The sequence below is a fragment of the Berghia stephanieae genome, chromosome 13, assembly GCF_034508935.2.
Source record: "Berghia stephanieae isolate SIO BIC M18660-M18661 chromosome 13, UCSD_Bste_1.3, whole genome shotgun sequence".
Taxonomy (NCBI): Eukaryota; Metazoa; Mollusca; class Gastropoda; order Nudibranchia; family Aeolidiidae; genus Berghia; species Berghia stephanieae.
Genome location: NC_088372.1, coordinates 3,951,432 through 3,969,916, shown reverse-complemented (window position 1 = coordinate 3,969,916; position 18,485 = coordinate 3,951,432). Strand labels below are relative to the sequence as shown.

Below are 18,485 nucleotides of genomic sequence, written 5' to 3'. Positions count from 1 at the left end.
GAAAAGGGGGTTCAAGTTGTTCACCTTATGTGATGCAGCTACCTTTTTTTGCTTAAAATTCTGTGTGTATACAGGAAAAAACTATTTCAATTTTACTGGGCCAGATACATTTGTTGACCATGTAGTGAAAGATCTTCTGGAGTCATACTTAAATTTCAACCATGTCATTTACATGGACAGTTACTACTCATCCCCAACCCTGTTCAAGGCACTTGAACTTCAAAAAACTGGTGCTGTTGGGACAGTTCGAGAGGACAGGAAAGGCTTCCCCCCTGCACTCAAAAAGAAAAATTTACGTCTGAAGAAATCAGATCCCCCAAAATTCTACCGCAGCGACAATCTTGTCTGTCTAACGTGGCACGACACCAAGCGATGTAACCTGCTCAGCACAGTTCACGGGAACGACACTGTGGAAAAACGTGTGCGGGCGAAGAACACCCACACAGGATATCGTTCTGTCCATAAACCGATGATTTTTGAAAGATACAACAAATACATGGGTGGTGTCGACCACTTCGACCAGCTCATGATCAATTACTACTACCCTCACAGAAATTACAAATGGTACCTTGCCTTGTACCATTACGTCAAGGAAGTCGCCCTCGTCAATGCACACATCAGCTACAAACAACATATGCAACGAAAGGGAAATGGAAAAGTTCTTGCCGTCAAAGACTTCAGGAAGGAGCTTATTGATCAGCTTTTGAAGCCGAATGTAGCGATCCGTCACTACAAGAAGAAGTCGCGGCCCAATGCTGCACATCCTCGTTTGGTGGTTTCACAATTTGATCATTTTCCTCGTAAGTATACAACAAAGGAGCGTCCAAGATGTATTGTTTGCAAGCACATGATAAGGAGGCAAACAAGTTACTACTGTGCACCATGCAATGCACCACTCTGCGTGGAACCGTGCTTCCGCCTGTATCACACGGAAGATGATTATCAAAAAGCCAGAGCGGCTCTTGGAAATTTGTGATTGTGAATGTTTTAATTATAATTAATTTCCACACTATGTATGGAGTAGCAGCAAATTCTTTTATTTTTTTGGAGTAGCAGCAAATTCAATTTATTTTGGAGTAGGAGAAAATTCATTTTATTTTGGAGTAGGTAGCAGAAAATTCATTTTATTTGAAGTAGCAGTGAATTCTTTGATTTTTCGGATTATCATGAAATAAAAACAAACCATCAGATTTGGAGCTACATAACAACAAGAACTGTTTATTTGCAATGTTGAATTATTTATCCATCCATTGCAATCTGTTTTATGGGGATTTTTGTAATGATTATTTGTCAATAACAGAAAAACTTTTTTTTTTAAATTTCAAACAATTTTTTTTAATTTTAATTTTTTTTAAAAATCCAACAATGTTGAATAATAGCTATAAACTATATCAATGTGTTTGTCAGTCATTTCAGTGTATTTTCTGAAAATTTGAAGCAATTCCATGCCATAGTCATTGAGATATGGCCATTTTAGTACATGCACTAAAATGTTGAAAAGGCAGACCAGAATTGGTACTAAAACATGTAATCAAAACAAAATCACAATCGAATATGGACCCACATGACAAGAAACACTGTTATTTTTGCAATGTTAAGTTATTGATTCATTCATTTCAATCTGATTTTTTTTTTGAGTTTTAAAGTAATATTTAATAATAATTTGAAAAAGAACCACTTTTTTGTAAAAAAAAATGTAAAATTTAACATTTGATAATTTAAAAAAAATTTTTTAATCATTAATAATTGCCGGCAACTACGCCAATGCATTTCTTATTTATTTAAGTGTGTTGTCTGAAAATTTGAAGCAATTCTATGCCATAGTCATTGAGATATAGGCATTTTAGTGCATGTACTGAAATTTTGACAAGGCAGACCAAAATGGTTGTGCCAGCAGGGGAAACTACTGGGTTTATTGGTGTGACAGTAAAGTGTTAATCTGGCCTTCTATAACAACTCGATCATGCAGCCGAATATGACCCCTACCAATAGAAGTTGGAGTGGCACTACTACTACTACTACTACTACTACTACTACTACTACTACTACTACTACTACTACTACTAATACTATTACTACTACTACTACTACTACTACTACTACTACTACTACTACTACTACTATTACTACTACTACTACTACTACTACTACTACTACTACTACTACTACTACTACTACTGCTACTACTACTACTACTACTACTACTACTACTACTACTACTACTACTACTACTACTACTACTACTACTACTACTACTACTACTACTACTACTTGGAAACCATTAGTTCTAAGACAGACGTTTTCAATATTATTTTGTTTTAATAAAACAAGTCAGAAGTTTGTAAATTTTAAATGCGCCATTGATTGACATCGTAGTTGGTAGTTGGTGAAGTGGTTGTGCATATTAATTATGAAGATGATCTATACTTGAGGGTATAAATGTTAAGTATTATAATGCGGCCAAGGCCTAAAATTAATATTTATAGTTTCTGAGAGTTGGAAATGGATTAAATAAATGAAAATTTAGATCGCAAGCACTGCAACAACAGCTGGACCAATAAATGAGGATTTTGAGTGAGCAAAAGAAAGATGACTTACAGAAATATTTGGATTGCATTGCCCGGCATTGAACAATAAATAATTAAAAATAAAATAAAATTCCCTTTATCCATTCCATAGGAGGAATTTGTCTCTAGCGTCTCTTCCAAGGGAAGACGTCAGCCTCAGGGCAGCGCCGCATATTGAGCTAGGGCGAGGTGACTTGCTCAAGGCCACACAGTGTTGCGGCGGGTGATCGAACTCGATACCTTTCGGGTACGAAGCAAAGATCGTACCGCTGAGCCAAGCTGCCCCAAAAATCTCTGGTTTGTCTGTACAGACTGGGAACGGTTTCACACACTATGACCACCCATAGAATGATAGATTATAGTTTGATTCCGTCCCAGTCAATCAACCTTTTTGAGAAAACAAAGCAAAAGTACAACCTACAACCCGCCTTTCCTCGCCCAACTATCTCCTATTTCCTATTTCTATTTATCTCTATGTCTTCTATCTCTTCCTCAACCCCCCCACCCCCCTCCCCCCCCTTACCCTATTTCTCTATTTTCCGTCCAATCTCTCTCTCTCTCTCTCTCTCTCTCTCTCTCTCTCTCTCTCTCTCTCTCTCTCTCTCTCTCTCTCTCTCTCTCTCTCTCCTCTCTCTCCCTCTCTCTCTCTCTCTTTCTCTCCACCTCTTTCTCTCTCCCCTCCCCCCCCCCCTTTCCCCTGTAGATTATTTCACATGTCATGGTGTATTGTGCTCGATTTACACAGATGATTATTCTTTTCTATATCTCTCCCCTCTTCTACGTTTTCCTATCTCTTTCTCTCTCTTTCTCTTTCTCTCTATCTCTTTCTCTCTCTCTCTCCCTCTCTCTCTCGCTCTCTCTCTCTCTCTCTCTCTCTCTCTCTCTCTCTCTCTCTCTCTCTCTCTCTCTCTCTCTCTCTCTCTCTCTCTCTCTCTCTCTCTCTCTCTCCCTCTCTCTCTCTTTGTATGTTAGCTTTGTATTATATCATATCACTTCCCCACATGGTTGAATGACTGATTGATTTAGTTGATTAAAAGAGTCTAGGTTTTGGTTATTGTTAACGATATTAATACGAAAAAGATGCAAAAATAAAATTAAAATAATAAAAAAATTTAAAAAAAACAAACAAAAACAAAAACAAAACAAACATACAACAACAACAAAGAAGTTGAGAACCATTGACCTAGATTGTAGGGGATGATCACATGGTTAAATAACATGTGGTCCACTTATAAGTGGCTACGTGATAGATTAATTCAGATCACATCAATTCCAATACAATTCGATTATGTCAACAAAACTGCCACCTGGTGTTGTATGTTTAGGCATACTGTAGGTGTGTATCGGATGAATCCCCTGAGATATTGCCAAAGGTTAGAGATATCTAGGCTAACCCAATGAAGAAAGGCTTAATTATTATATATGTGAGCAATAGACTAAAAACGGTATTAAATCGGAATGTACCATGTGATTGTAACTGAATATTGAGCCAAACCTGTAAGATTTGAGTTTGGAAAATAGTCTTTATTAAGGGGAGATAATTTCGTGGGTTCTTTATTATTTTTTTACAAATATAAACCTCAATTTTCTTCATCTTCTCCATTGTGAAAAATACTCTTTTGACTCGCTGAGTCACATAATATGTGGACATTTCTACAGTCGGAGCATCGGCCATCAATCTTTCAAGTCTGATATTTCTGGCTATAAATTCAATTTTCAACATCTTAACCAACCCGACTTATTACCGTTTTGAGGCGAAGGGTCATATATATATATATATATATATATATATATATATATATATATATATATGTATTAATACCGGATAGGGAGACTTTTGGTACCCCTATTAGTTCATTTTACAGTACTTTACCAATAGGGAGACCAAAATCCGGTCCCCCTATTGATTTGACCTCTAGCACATTCACTTTTCTATTTTTAGTTTAAGGTTGTCAACCCAACCGTCAAGGATATATAATTGTAAATCATAGTATTGAAGTTATTTGTTAAACACCACAGTAAGAAGAGTTATGCCTAAATTTTCACGTTGGTCAATAAGGTGACCGCCTGAAAAAAGTACAATAGGGGTACCAGTGTTTTCATCGATATATTTCAATAGTGAGGCAATATATCTTTCCGAAATTTTCTCTAAAATTCTAGAGCATTATATGGATTTTTATAGTAATGAAAACCTAATATAAAATTGTGTGAAAGTTGATGAACTGAGGAATGAACAAGATATACGAATTATAATCTATTTTTAGAAACAGATTTATCGAATCTTGGTCCGGATTCTTATCTTGGTGACAAGAGACAAGCAAACATAGTAACTCTTTTTTTCGTGAAACGTATGTTTAGTCAATTTCGCGCATAAAGAGGCACTCGGCACTCACTCACTCTGCAAGTCGGTAGTAGGTGGTTATCAGTTATCAGCTCGGCCTTTAGTTCTTAGTCAAACGCTTCATCAAACCCATTATTGAGTAGCATGTTGATGCCTGATGCCAGTTGAAGCCATCTCGACGTCGTGAAATGGAGCATCTTCTGTCATAGCAGTAGAATCGTCAGATGCCGCATTTAAATCCTCCATTCCAGGCGTTGCTGTTGCCATATCGATCTTCGAAATGATTTGGTCTAGACGTCAAGTTGACTCGTTCTATGTCTGAAGAGATTTTAAAGTGCAATACCTAACATTATAACTTGATCTACAAAAGAGTCTTTTTAAATGAACCGCTGTGTTTCTATATTTTTCAAGAACCAAGGATATCTGATAACCACTGACTACTGACTTACAAAGAGAGTGGCCGACGGACGTCCTCTCTATAGCCGCAAGTATTTTTTCGTCACTTGCTGAGTTCCAAACTAGACGTCTATGGCATCGTGGGGTAAATTGATGCTGGAGGCATCATTGAAGAGACACCGAGATAATTATAATGGTAAGTTATTGGCCATTCTTATTACATCACAGTTGATTTAAGATTTTCAATAGGGTAGACATCACACACCGATTGATGATTGTCACTTGTCAGTCAGTCATTTGGAAGTGGAGTCAGATAATTCGGGAACTTCTGTAGACTGTAGATTCACACTAGTGAGTAAGATCTGTCGTTTACTACTAATACTACTACTACTACCACTACTACTTTTAGTTTTAGCGCTATCCAACTCAACACTTCTCGTGTTTATTTTATTTTGGCAAAACTAGAATGGATTTTTGAAAAGAATATAAAATAATTTAAACTTAAACCTGTCTTTGCATCTTGCTTTATGCATACAGTATGCCATATCACAGCCATCACAAAATCATAGTTTAATGTTGAGAATATGCTATTTCTTTTGTAACTTCAGATCAGAGAGATTTGAGCTTTAAAAATCCTGAAAAATGTCTTGCTGTCAATCCAGACAACCCTTTTGATGTGATCTATGATGTTAATGGTAAGAATGTAATTTGATGAGGAAATGAATAACATTGAGGTACACATAGTTTGCTTTTTTTTTTTTTTTTGAGTCATGATGTGTAATACTATTACAGTCCACTCCGGATAATTGCAACTCATTTAATCGCAACTTTCGGTTAATCACAATATTTCCTAAGCAATGGAGATAATTCTATATAAAAGTCACTGGTTAATTGCAACAAACTTCGGTTTTTTAAAAAGTGGTAAATTCAAGAAATCAAACAGTATATCATGATTAAATTTCATCATGGATGAAATCGTGACAGGTTGAAGAATCGAGAGTGAGCAGGATTTAATGCTACAGTAGTGTGTCACCACTCTGTTAGAGTCGAAAGAGGGCGGGGCTCTGCAGTATGGGTTTGTGACGTCATCGGTGGCCATTAAATAGAAGAGGGGTGGGGCTGGTCATAATCTTGACAACAGGTTATAAATGACAGTTATAAAGAGAGACTGAGCGATATCCTTTGTTTTAGGATTAACAACTGTGCATTGTGACCAATGAGTTTGGTGAGAGCTTATTGTCTCTCATTAAGGCTAATCTCTTTAACTCTGACAAATGTTGAATTGTTGAGAAAAAAGATTGAAACTTCTTCCAATCTGAATAAGATATCGGCTTGCTTCATAGCTGCTTTTGGTTGACAAATCTACACGGGGCTGCCATATGGTTTTTGTTTCAATCAAATTGCTCTATATGTGGTTGACTAAGAATATTATTTACTGGTTTGAGTTGACAATAAATGTGTAAAATGTTGAAATAGTGGACAGGAAACTGAATTTCGGTTAATCCCAACATTTTCGATGATCCCAAGGTATTGCGATTATCCTAAGTGGACTGTACCTGAATCTTGAACGAAAAACTATCATATGGATATGATTATAGACAGATTGGTTTCTGGAATTATATTTCCGTCCTCCCTTGCCAACTCTGACGTTCTTGAAATTTAAAAGAAAATAGCCAGAAGGTTTCGGACTTAATTTTCTTTTTTTTCCAAAGGACAATAGTCATAAGGTAAATAATTTTAAAAAAATCCTTTTACAGCATAAGATGGCATGATTTTTTGTTTAAGAGTTTAGAGAAAAACTTGCACATGATAGTCTTCAGCTTTTTTTTGTTGTTTTTATTTTCTATATAGACTCCAACTCAGAGCCTGAAAGTGATGCAGAACAAAGTTCCATATCACATGATTCATTTGTGGTAAGTATGTACATTAAAATAAAATCATAACATTTGTATAGCGTTTATCCACAGTTGGCACCATGCTCAAAATGCTTCACATCACCATATTTTGTGGTGGACAAAACACATTTGCCACAAAAGATGAGACCTGCAGTCTGTTAGGCGCAATACAATATTTCAGGACAAGGACAACACTGTTTTACACCAGTGAGATCTCCTAGTTTTTTGTTGTTAAAAATTTTTCTTTGCAGTGGACTTCGCCAACAATAACACTATTTTAAACCTTCCTCGTTATATTTTGAAGTGATATTCATTGATGAGCCATTCACATTTGAAGTCGTTTGTTTTTTATTTGACAAAATGTGAAAATGATGCGTTTCCAGGAAAAATTAAAATAGCTTCTGTTGGGATTATACTTTTGATCTCGCATTTTGTCCAAATTCTCTTGCATCGTAATGTTTATCAACTTTTTTGTTAACTATATTGCAGTTGCAAGGTTAGGAAGTTCATATTGTTGCAATGACAACCGTTTATATGTCCAGAATCGTAGTGATATAAAAAATTGTTTTGTAGTTGTTGGTCCTGGTGTAGGATTTAAAGAGTTGGTTAAAAACGGTTTACTGAAACCCTGGTTGGTGTATCTATATTTATCCAAGCACAGTTGAACATATTAAATACTTAGACAATATGTCTGCCTTTCTCAACTCTTTTTTATTATACTTGCATTATTAACCAGCTAATTGTTTAGTTGGATTATTAAACAATGGCTCTTCATGTTTATTGTCAACATGAATAAATTGATTGATCTGTCATCTTTTCCACAAAATATACAGGGTCCCGATTTTGTTGCTGACTCCGAGTCTGATTCCTCTACGTACTCTGTGAGGTACCCAATGCTGAGTACATCATTGTCTCTGGAACCTAGTGCTCATTCCCCAACTCAGTCAGAGCCTCATCCACAACTATCACAGACTGAACCTCGTTGCCAGTCTGGGACCCAGGTTCAACCCGAATGCTATACACTTGCAAACCAACGTGTTACGTGCAATGGTGAGTCATTTTTTTGTCATTCTTCTCCTTTGATATTTGTGGGATCAATTTTAATTTACCCATTCCTTTTAAAAGAAAACTTCCACCCCCTCCATGGTGCTGCATTTGTGTTATTGCATTTTTTTCTGTTTTGGCAGTGCTGCGTCGCAAAATACGCTACCATTTACATAACAAGCACAAATCCAAATTTGATAGGGTGGACATCTTAGAATCTGAAACCCCAATGTGTGAGTGATATCAGTGAAACCAGCCATAAAAATGTTCATGTTTATTTTATTGGGGTTTTTTTTGTCTGTAATAGACTTAAATTGCTTGTATTGTAAGTGTTAAAATGGTTTTTTTGTTACAACCCATCTATATATTAAAACTGTTTCTTTGTATTTCTATGATGCTTAAGGCTTTTTTTCACAGACCAGCTGGAAACTTAACGAGAATCAGAGTAGATAACATTTTTATTAATCTTGCAACCTAAACAGTATATGATGATTGGGAGCATTTAAAGAAAAGCACATTTTCTTTTTAATTTGTCGGTACTAAAATTATACTTTGATAATGTCTGCTGTGCTACAAACCCTTTTGACTTCCAGGTTCAATATTTTTCTTTATTCTAAAATTCTTGGGTGTCCTTTCAATGACAACTGAGATCATTAAAATTCAGCTCACAACATGATGTGTGTAGATTTGATGAAAACATATGTTCGAGTTGAGAAGCAGTGTTCACGAACTTGCTGATCGTTTTTACTAGCATTTATTTTCCTAACTTACCTGTGTCAATTAACAAAGGCAAGACTCAAATATTTTCTATCTGAACAGTGTGTTTGTTATTGAAATATTTCCGGCATATACATGTCATATTTCATTCCCACAAAATATAAATCAGGATTAAGTTGTCTGGGCATCAGCATCGTTCAGGCAGTTGGGGGAAGTCTTTAAGGAATTAATGAAGCCGATGCTCAACCGGTCTGGAGGACGTTTGATTGATGTCGGCTGTTTGTTCTGCCAGCCGGTGATGTTTTCTCACTCCCTCAATGACAAAGAAAGTCATTGTTATGACTATGAACTATAGTCTATTATTACTTTTGTTACTATATTAATTGTTACTTATTGCCGCTACTGTTATTATTATTATTATTATTATTATTATTATTATTATTATTATTATTATTATTATGATATTGCCTTCATTGCATTCTATTACTATTATTGATATAATTAATTTCTGATTGTTGTAAATAATTTATGTGAATTGAATTTTGTCGATTGGCCAAGGGCCTACAATAAACTTAAATGAAATGTTAGTCTTTGGATAGGACTTGGGTCTATTCTTGATTGCTTTTCCGCCTGGGTCGAGTGAAGCATTTGGAGTAAATTTTGTTGCTCAACGTAAAAAACATGACGCTTACCATTCCGCTGATACTGATCCCTCCAAGGGGTGGTTGGGGAAAAACCTAAAATTCTTTTGACATTCTGTCTGATTTTTCGCTGAAACAACAAAGGACTATGTATTCAGATGAGACTTCAATGTGTTACTATTCCGATTTATGTTCATATTTTGATTATAATGAAGAGGGAACCCTGAACCCAGTGAAGTGGGTGGATTGATCTATTTATTTCTATTTCAAAACAAAAATATGGCGTCTTTTCACTGGATTTGTTATGTGGCAGAGGTCTCCACAAATCTAACATACCTCTTCCAAAGGAATAGATGGTAGAAAAGTATATAACAAGAAGGAATTATGACAGTTACTTGTCCAGGCTTAAATATTTGGAATGCTATTCCTCTCTATCGCTGTCATGTAGCTGATGTGCATACGATCTGTCTATTGATTTATTTTCATAGTTCATAGCATGATGTGCTTTATTTTCTTCTTTTTTTTTCCAGAGAAATACAAAAAGCCAAGGAGACCCTGTCCATACTGTGGACAGTTGCAAACAAAACTCTCAAGGCATTTGATGAGGAAACACAAAGATGAGACAGAAGTTACAGAGGCCATGAAACAGCCTGTAAAGGAAAGGGATAGAACAATGGAGAATCTCAAGAAAAAGGGCATTTTTTATTCAAACACTAGAAACAATTCAATAGTTATGCGTGAGAGAGCACAAGGGTCACATGAAGTTGTTATGTGTGCTGGCTGTAAGGGGTTTTACTCTGGACGAAGGGTTTATGAACACAAAAAGAAATGTAGTACTGAGCATGCTCTGTGTACTGGGGTTGTAAAATTTTATCCCGTGGCTCCCAATGCAAGTAAAGAAATAAAGGAGAATATTCTTGACAAATTTCGGAATGATGAAGTGGGAAATTTGTGTCGATCAGACAAAGCTATAGTATTGTTAGGAACAAAATTGTGGAGTAAAAGTTCAAAGAAGGAGAGAAAAGTTATAATGAGTGATTTACGCATCTTAGGAAATTTGATTTTAAAAACTAGGAAGAGAACAAATCAACCTTCTTTCTCTGGAGAGGACGTGGTGAAGCGTTGTAACTTTAATGAAATATCGCAAACCATTTCTGAAATGACTTTGAAAGAGGATGGGACATTGAAAGCAGGCTTGAAGCTTTCAATTGGATTTATATTGAAAAAGTTAATTAATTTCTTAAAAGGGGAATATATAATGCAAAACAAAATGGAAGAATCCGCAGAGATAGATTTGTTCAAAGCTGTCCTGGATTATAATTGGGATAGTATTTTTTTTACAGCCAGAGTTCAATGTGAAGCAAAGAGAACAAATTTGAGAAAACCCAAAGAGATGCCATTAGAGAATGATATAAAGAAGCTACGGCAATTTATTACTGAAGAGATGGTCCGTATTTGTGAGGATGATTATCAATTATTTGATTCACATATGTTTGTTAGGCTTCGCAATGTCATCGTAGCTAGGCTTACAATGTTTAATGCGAGGAGAGGCGGAGAACCCGCAAGGATGTTGTTAAAAGACTGGAATGATGCAGATTCAGGTGTATGGGTTGATCCCCAGCTTGTACAACATGTCACTGATCCTCTGGAAAAAGCGTTACTTGAGAAGTATAAGCTGGCCTATCAGTCTGGAAAGGGAAGCAAGATGTTGGTCCCTGTGTTGATACCCAATGACACAATTCAGCCTTTAAGGAAACTTGCACAGGAGCGTAAAGCTGTTGATATTTCAGACAACCCATTTCTTTTTCCAAATACAGGAATATCCAAAGATCATGTAAGTGGTTACATTGCCATCAAATATGTCACTTCCTTAGTAAAGGATTTAGAGAAACCCCAGTTGTTAATAGCTGATAAATTCAGGCACCGAGCTTCGACATTATTTGCCTTACTTGATGTCCCACAACACGAGAGAGATGTCTTCTATCGACATATGGGACACAGTGAATCAATCAATCAAAACATTTATCAGTGTCCACTTGCAATACGAGAAATAACAGAAGTTGGTCATTTTTTGGGTCAAATTGATAACTCAGCATCGGTCACTGGGGAAGGAAATTGTAACATTGAAACAAATGACTTTGTAGTGAATAGAGACTCAAATGCAAATTTTGGAACATCCATAGTAACAGCTGCAAATCAAGAAGAAATATTTGATGGTGAAGCAGGAGTGCCAAATCAGCTTACGTGTTCTTCAAAACAAACTGAACCCAAGAGGAATTCAAGCAAAAATCGGAGATACATGTCATGGTCAGATGAGGATACAGATAGAGTCAAGTCATATTTTAAAAACTTTGTCGAAGATGTTTCAGCACATGGTTCAAGGGATCATTACCTAGAAAGTCTGAAATTATTCTGTTCTTAAAACACCACAGGGTATTTTCACAAAAAGGAATCCCTGAAGGTACACTAATTAGTTTGGTGAAGACAAAGATTTTTAATGAAAGAAATAAATATAGAAGGGAAAGAGCGTTTCAATCGGTGTAATGACAATCATGAATTTGATTTGTATTACATTCATTGTATTGTATAGTGTTATTGACATTTTTGGGGGTTTACAAAAACGTTTTATCTTTATATAGTACAATCTGTTCATCATTGCAATATCCTTTTTTATATTATATGAACATTCATTTGCTCAGCTTGAGAGACAAATGCTTTGTAGAACCATAGCTGTCAACCGTTCTGTTAAAAACGGATTTGTTCCGTATTTGACTTCCTGAGTCAGTAAGTGCTTATTTTTAGTTCAAAATCCGTATTTTGTAATTTTTGACTAATTTGTGGTAAAAAAGCCATGTGAGCCTAATGAATTATTATTATTGATCCATTATTATTACTTCCCCGTGTGGTGTCCGGGGTCCCTCAACTGAGAGGGTCAAGAATAGCCCAACGCCAAGCCAGCGTGTCGTAAAAGGAGACTAATGGTGTGTGATTCCCCCATCTTTGAGTCACCTGGTCCTCCAGGTTGGGGGTTGGCAAAGGGTTAACACCCCTTTCCGTTAAACTCAAACCGTTACAGAAACACAGACAGACAAACCAAATCCTTTTTTTAGCTTGGGCGACCGAAGAGTTTCTGGAATTACAGAATTTATGAAGGACAACAGACAAAGCCGAAAGGACTCTGCTGACCCGATGACGTCTTCGCCAAACAAGCAGCTTCGAATTGCGTCGTGGAACGTTCGCACCATGTATGAAGCAGGAAAAAGCTCTCAAGTTGTGACTGAGATGAGAAGATACAGGCTGCATATACTTGGAGTAAGCGAAACCCACTGGATACAATCCGGACAGAAACACCTCAAGTCTGGGGAGAAGATTTTATATTCAGGGAGAGGGGACGGGATTCATACACAGGGAGTAGGAATAATTCTAAGCAAGTTTGCCCAGAAGTCACTGAGAGGATGGGAACAATGCGGAGAAAGGATCATCATGGCGTCCTTTACAACACGGAGTAAGAAGATCAGCATGAACATTGTACAGATCTATGCCCCAACAAATGATGCAACAGATGAGGACAAAGATACATTTTATGGTCTGCTACAACAAGTCATTGACAAGTTGCCAAGGAAAGACATCAACATATTGATGGGAGATGCTAATGCAAAAGTGGGACAGGATAACGTAGGCTATGAAGGTATCATGGGACGTCATGGCATGGGAGAAATGAATGATAATGGTGAGAGATTTGCAAATTTCTGTGCATTCAACAGTTTGGTGATTGGAGGATCAGTGTTCCCCCATAAGAGGATCCACAAAGCAACTTGGTCTCACCAGATGGTGTGACAGAGAATCAGATTGATCATTTTTGTATCTCTCGTAGATTCAGACGTTCATTGGAAGATGTGACAGTACGGAGAGGGGCAGATGTTGGATCAGACCACCACCTGCTATTGGCAAAGCTTAAGCTCCGACTCAGAAAACACGGGGCCAGATCACATACAAGAAGAAAATTCGAGGTGAATGCACTTGATGGGGAAAAGAATGAGGAATTCAAACTACAATTGAGTAATAGATTCCAACCTCTTACTGAGCTCGAGGAGGACATAGATGTAGAGTCACATTGGCAAAGATCAAGGAAGTTTACATAACAACTTGCCACGAGGTATTGGGGGTAAAGAAATCGGAACATAAAGAATGGATAAGTCCAACCACCTTGGACCTTATTGAAAAGAGGAGAACAAGGAAGGAACAAGTGAATGCAAGCCGAACAAGGGCTTCAAGACTGGATGCACAAGAGCAGTATCGAGCCATAGCTAAGGAAGTCAAAAGATCTGTGAAGAAAGACAAGGAAGCATTCATGAACAGACTTGCAGAGAAAGCAGAAGCAGCAGCGACTGGAGGACACATGAGGATCCTTTATCAAACTACCAAGACACTTGCTGGAAAATATGGGAAACCAGAGGTACCAGTCAAAGACAAAGATGGGAAAACTATTTTTGGAAAAGAGGCTCAATCTGAACGATGGAGGGAACATTTCAACTGCCTTCTGAACAGACCACCACCAGACAACCAGCCAGAAATTTTGCCTGCAAGGAATGAGCTACCAATTAGCTGTGATCCACCATCGATAGCAGAGATTGTGGGTGCCATTAACAAGATGAAAAGGGGAAAGTTGCTGGACCAGACCAGATTCCACCGGAGGCTCTAAAAGTTGATGCGGAAAGAAATGCTGAGGCCCTGCACCCACTATTTGAGAGAATCTGGAATGACGGATATTCCCAAAGGATTGGAAGGAAGGACATCTTATCAAGCTTCCAAAGAAAGGGGACCTCAGTAATTGTAATAATTATCGAGGCATCACTCTTCTTTCTATCCCAGGAAAGGTTTTCAACCGTATTATTTTAGAGAGAATTAAGAATGCAACAGATGCTAAACTGCGGGACGAACAGGCAGGTTTTCGGAAAAACCGTTCAACCACCGACCAGATTGCCTCTCTGCGAGTCATAGTGGAACAGTCTATAGAATGGAACTCTCCTCTTATTGTCAACTTTCTGGATTACGAGAAGGCTTTCGACAGTATTGACAGAGCAACATTGTGGAAAATTCTGGCACATTATGGACTCCCTGAAAAGATAGTAAACCTCATTAAGGAAATGTATGAAGGATCAAGTTGCAGGGTTGTACATGAAGATCAGCTGACTGACAGCTTTGAAATTAAGACTGGTGTCAAGCAGGGATGCTTGCTCTCTCCATTCCTGTTCATCCTTGCCATTGATTGGCTAATGAAGGAAACCTCCAAAGGGAGAAGAAATGGGATACAGTGGACCCCCTGGACACAGTTGGATGATCTGGATTTTGCAGATGATCTGGCTCTTTTGTCCCACACCCAGGACCAGATGCAAGCAAAAACCACAATTATAAACAGCCTCTCGGAATCAATTGGTCTAAGAATACACCCTGCAAAGTCAAAGGTCTTGAGGATAGGTACGCGTCAAAGGGAGCAGATCAAAGTAAAAGATCAGGAACTCGAAGATATAGACACTTTCTGCTATCTCGGAAGTATAATTGACAAGGATGGAGGCACGGAAGCAGAGGTGAAAGCACGAATAGGAAAGGCACAGGCTGCATTCACATCTTTGAACAGAGTTTGGAGAACTAAAGATATCTCCCTTCAACTAAAGCTAAGACTTTTCAACTCAAACGTGAAGTCTGTCCTACTGTATGGATGTGAAACTTGGAACGCATCACAGGCATGTATAAGGAGGGTACAGATTTTTGTAAACAGGTGCATGCGTAAGCTACTCAGAATAAAATGGATGGATAGAATAAAAAATGAAGAAGTATGGAAAAGAACACAGCAGAAACCAGTAGGAGAGGATATAGGAAGAAGACGATGGAGGTGGATTGGACACACGCTTAGAAAGAATGACTCAACTATAACAAAGAAAGTATTGGACTGGAACCCTCAGGGCAGAAGATCAAGGGGAAGGCCACGAGGAACATGGAGAAGAATTAAAGAAGCTGATATACAGAGAAGTGGTAAGACCTGGAATGAGATAAAAAAGTTGGCTCAGGATAGAGAAGGATGGAAACTGTTTGTCTGTGGCCTATACCCTGACCCAGGGTGAAAAAGGCAATGATGATTATTATTACTATTACTACTACTACTATTGTTGTTATTATTATTATCATTATTATTGGTGTCCAGTGAGAGCATAATCTCCATTTGTGTAGCTCTTTAATTTGAATTATGCCTCTATCATAAATGATTTTCAACAATTAAAAAAGTTCCATTCGTTTATATGACGCCTGTATTTTACTCAAACCTTTCATAATGTATTGGAGATTTGCATAGGATATGGATGTTAGCCTCGATATACTTTGAATATTCTAAGACAGTATTGATACTTTCACTATTTGTTACAAATATTATTTTAATTAAGAATAAAATTAAATCCACCTTTTTGATTGGAAGGTATTCAATAAGAAAATCAATTGCTTATATTGATTAAAGATGACAATGATTATTTCCCTTTATTAATTTATGAAATATATAAATTTAATCCCTTTAAAAACATCTTCATCTGATTTTAATTTTTTTTTTTTCAAGCAAGCTTTTGTAACGGTTTAGGTTCAAGAAAAATAAGTATACTCCATTTTTAGGTGTGTTTATCTTGTCAAAGTAAAGAAGTAGGAATTCTCTAATATTTAGAGGTGCATTTTACTATAACTACTATTATAGTATACTACTTACAGACCATTATGTTGCATGAAAGAAAACATATATGCAATCGTCTACTTTTTATCTGAACTCACCTAATTTTTACCCCAAAACGCCCTCTCAAGTGATGTACCAGGTTGGTAGTTATGCATTTCTAACCATCTTAAGTTATTTCATTTATTTTACAATTGTGCTTCTTGTGTATTGGTCCTTATCAAAGTTGAGGCAGTTGAATTCTTTCTTTATATTGTCCGTTCTGAATTTTGATCTCATTGTGGAAAGCTCCCATAGCGGGCAGGGAGGTACACACTGTGTCTTCTATCCCCTTATATCTGTTTTCCAACATGCTTTCAGTCTTTGTCTTGGAATGAGATTACTTGTTTTTTTCCTGGCCCTCGCCGGAGTCCTAGCTGGGAGGGAAGCAGTCAAATGCATATTTATTGTTTTGGGAGATGATATTTTTTTCCTTGTAAATCATCTCTCTGTTATGTATTATTACTATATTTGTTATTTTTTAATGTATAATGTAAGCATTTGAGTGTGTTCCTCTTTGTTGGATTTTGTTCTTGTGTCCGGATAAGACTTATAGGTGATCTCAAACTAAGTACATTGGTGATACGCTCTTGGAATCTACATCTGATCCCTATTTGTTCCCAGTTCCCCTATGTCTTACTTTCTCTTGGATGCTTCAACTGTAATTCTAGAACTTTTTACTATCCAATTTTCTTCCTTTTTACTGGCGCTGATATAACCTAAATGTGTTGCAAGCGCCGTAAAACCCTTAAAAACAAAACAACAATCATTGTGGAAAGTGTCATTTTAACGATTCAAATGTGCTGGTACTAAACCCGATAATTGAGCAACATTTGGACTAGCCTCTGTCATCTCAAACTTGTTAGTGTTAGTAATAGTAATTAAAAAGGCTGACTTTTATATGTTGCGATTCGATGAAGGGGGGGGGGGGGGGGGGGGGGGGGGCTTCGGCCACATCGTCCCTCATCCCGGGCCAAATGAGCGTTCCTTATTTATTTTTTGAAAAGTTGGCAGCTATGTAGAACTATCTGAAAGAATCAGATATGGCAGAATAAAAAGTCTTTCTACTAACCCTAACTTAATTGGCCAATGTAGCATTATGTTCAGCATTTTCTAGATACCTAATGTAAAATTTCACTATTCTTTTTATGATAATTTTAAGAGTTGCAATCTTTAGAGGCGACTGTCAAGAAATGACACCTCTGTGCATTTAATTTCATTCTTTCTTTATCCCCTCATCCTTAATCAGAATAATAATAATTAATAATGAAAAAAAATGCAGCAACGACAGCTTAGAACGGCATAAAGTGCTTAAGAATTATTTTTTTTTTGCATTAAACTTTATTCAAACGATTTTCAACACTTTTGCTTCACAGTTTATGCTTTTTAACAAATGCAATTAAGCAACTTACCAGCAACAACATATTGGTTTGTTATCATTTGAGGGTTTTATCAGTAAAACTGTTTCTATCCTTTTATGTTGCACTGTACACATAGCAAACTTCATGCTTTTATTTGGTGACCAAAGACTTATGTGATACAGTGGATGAATGTTTGTGATGGCTTTTGGAACTGAAATAAACCTGCAATATGATTTGTAGACTTCTATCGTTATGTATCATTTTTCGGTCAAATGTAAATGTAATTTTACACGAGCTTGATGTATCATAAAACCCACAATGAGCTCAACGTGCAGCTGGTAGTACATTTATATGGACACGAACAGAACAACGTTGTTACAATTCAGTAACGTACTCCAATTAACACAAGTGAGACTGTAAATGAGACTTTTACAATGACTCTGCATCGCCACAAATATAGATTCGAACCCTGGCAACTCGGGCGTCAGACGAACTGTCTACCACGAAACCAAAGCAAGCATTGTGCAAGTTAAAGTGAATGAGATGTTGATTGAAGCCGTTCATTGTGTCCATCAGATCTGCTGTCCTATCCATCCAACTCCATTCACTGGTGGGGTTCCCGACTTCCCATAATGGGCAGGGACGTACTCGTTGCGTCTTCTATCCCCCTATGTCTGTTTTCCAACTTGTTTTCTGTCTTTGTCTCGGGATGGGATTACTTGGTTTTGTCCAGGACCTGGCTGGGAGGGAAACAGTCAAATGTATAGTTCGAGTT

General features: G+C 37.1%; 1 protein-coding gene across 1 annotated transcript in view; it reads left to right on the top strand.

Annotated features, from left to right (window-relative positions):
* The first annotated feature begins 1,881 nt into the window (after window positions 1–1,881).
* The window catches only part of LOC144958960 (uncharacterized), a 25,797-nt gene continuing 9,193 nt past the window's right edge, over window positions 1,882–18,485 (top strand). The window contains exons 1-5 of the mRNA XM_078891259.1: window positions 1,882–1,926; window positions 2,680–2,716; window positions 5,913–5,999; window positions 7,156–7,217; window positions 8,033–8,249. Of these exons, the coding sequence (XP_078747385.1) occupies window positions 1,882–1,926; window positions 2,680–2,716; window positions 5,913–5,999; window positions 7,156–7,217; window positions 8,033–8,249 (448 nt within the window). The remainder of the gene's footprint in view (window positions 1,927–2,679; window positions 2,717–5,912; window positions 6,000–7,155; window positions 7,218–8,032; window positions 8,250–18,485) is intronic.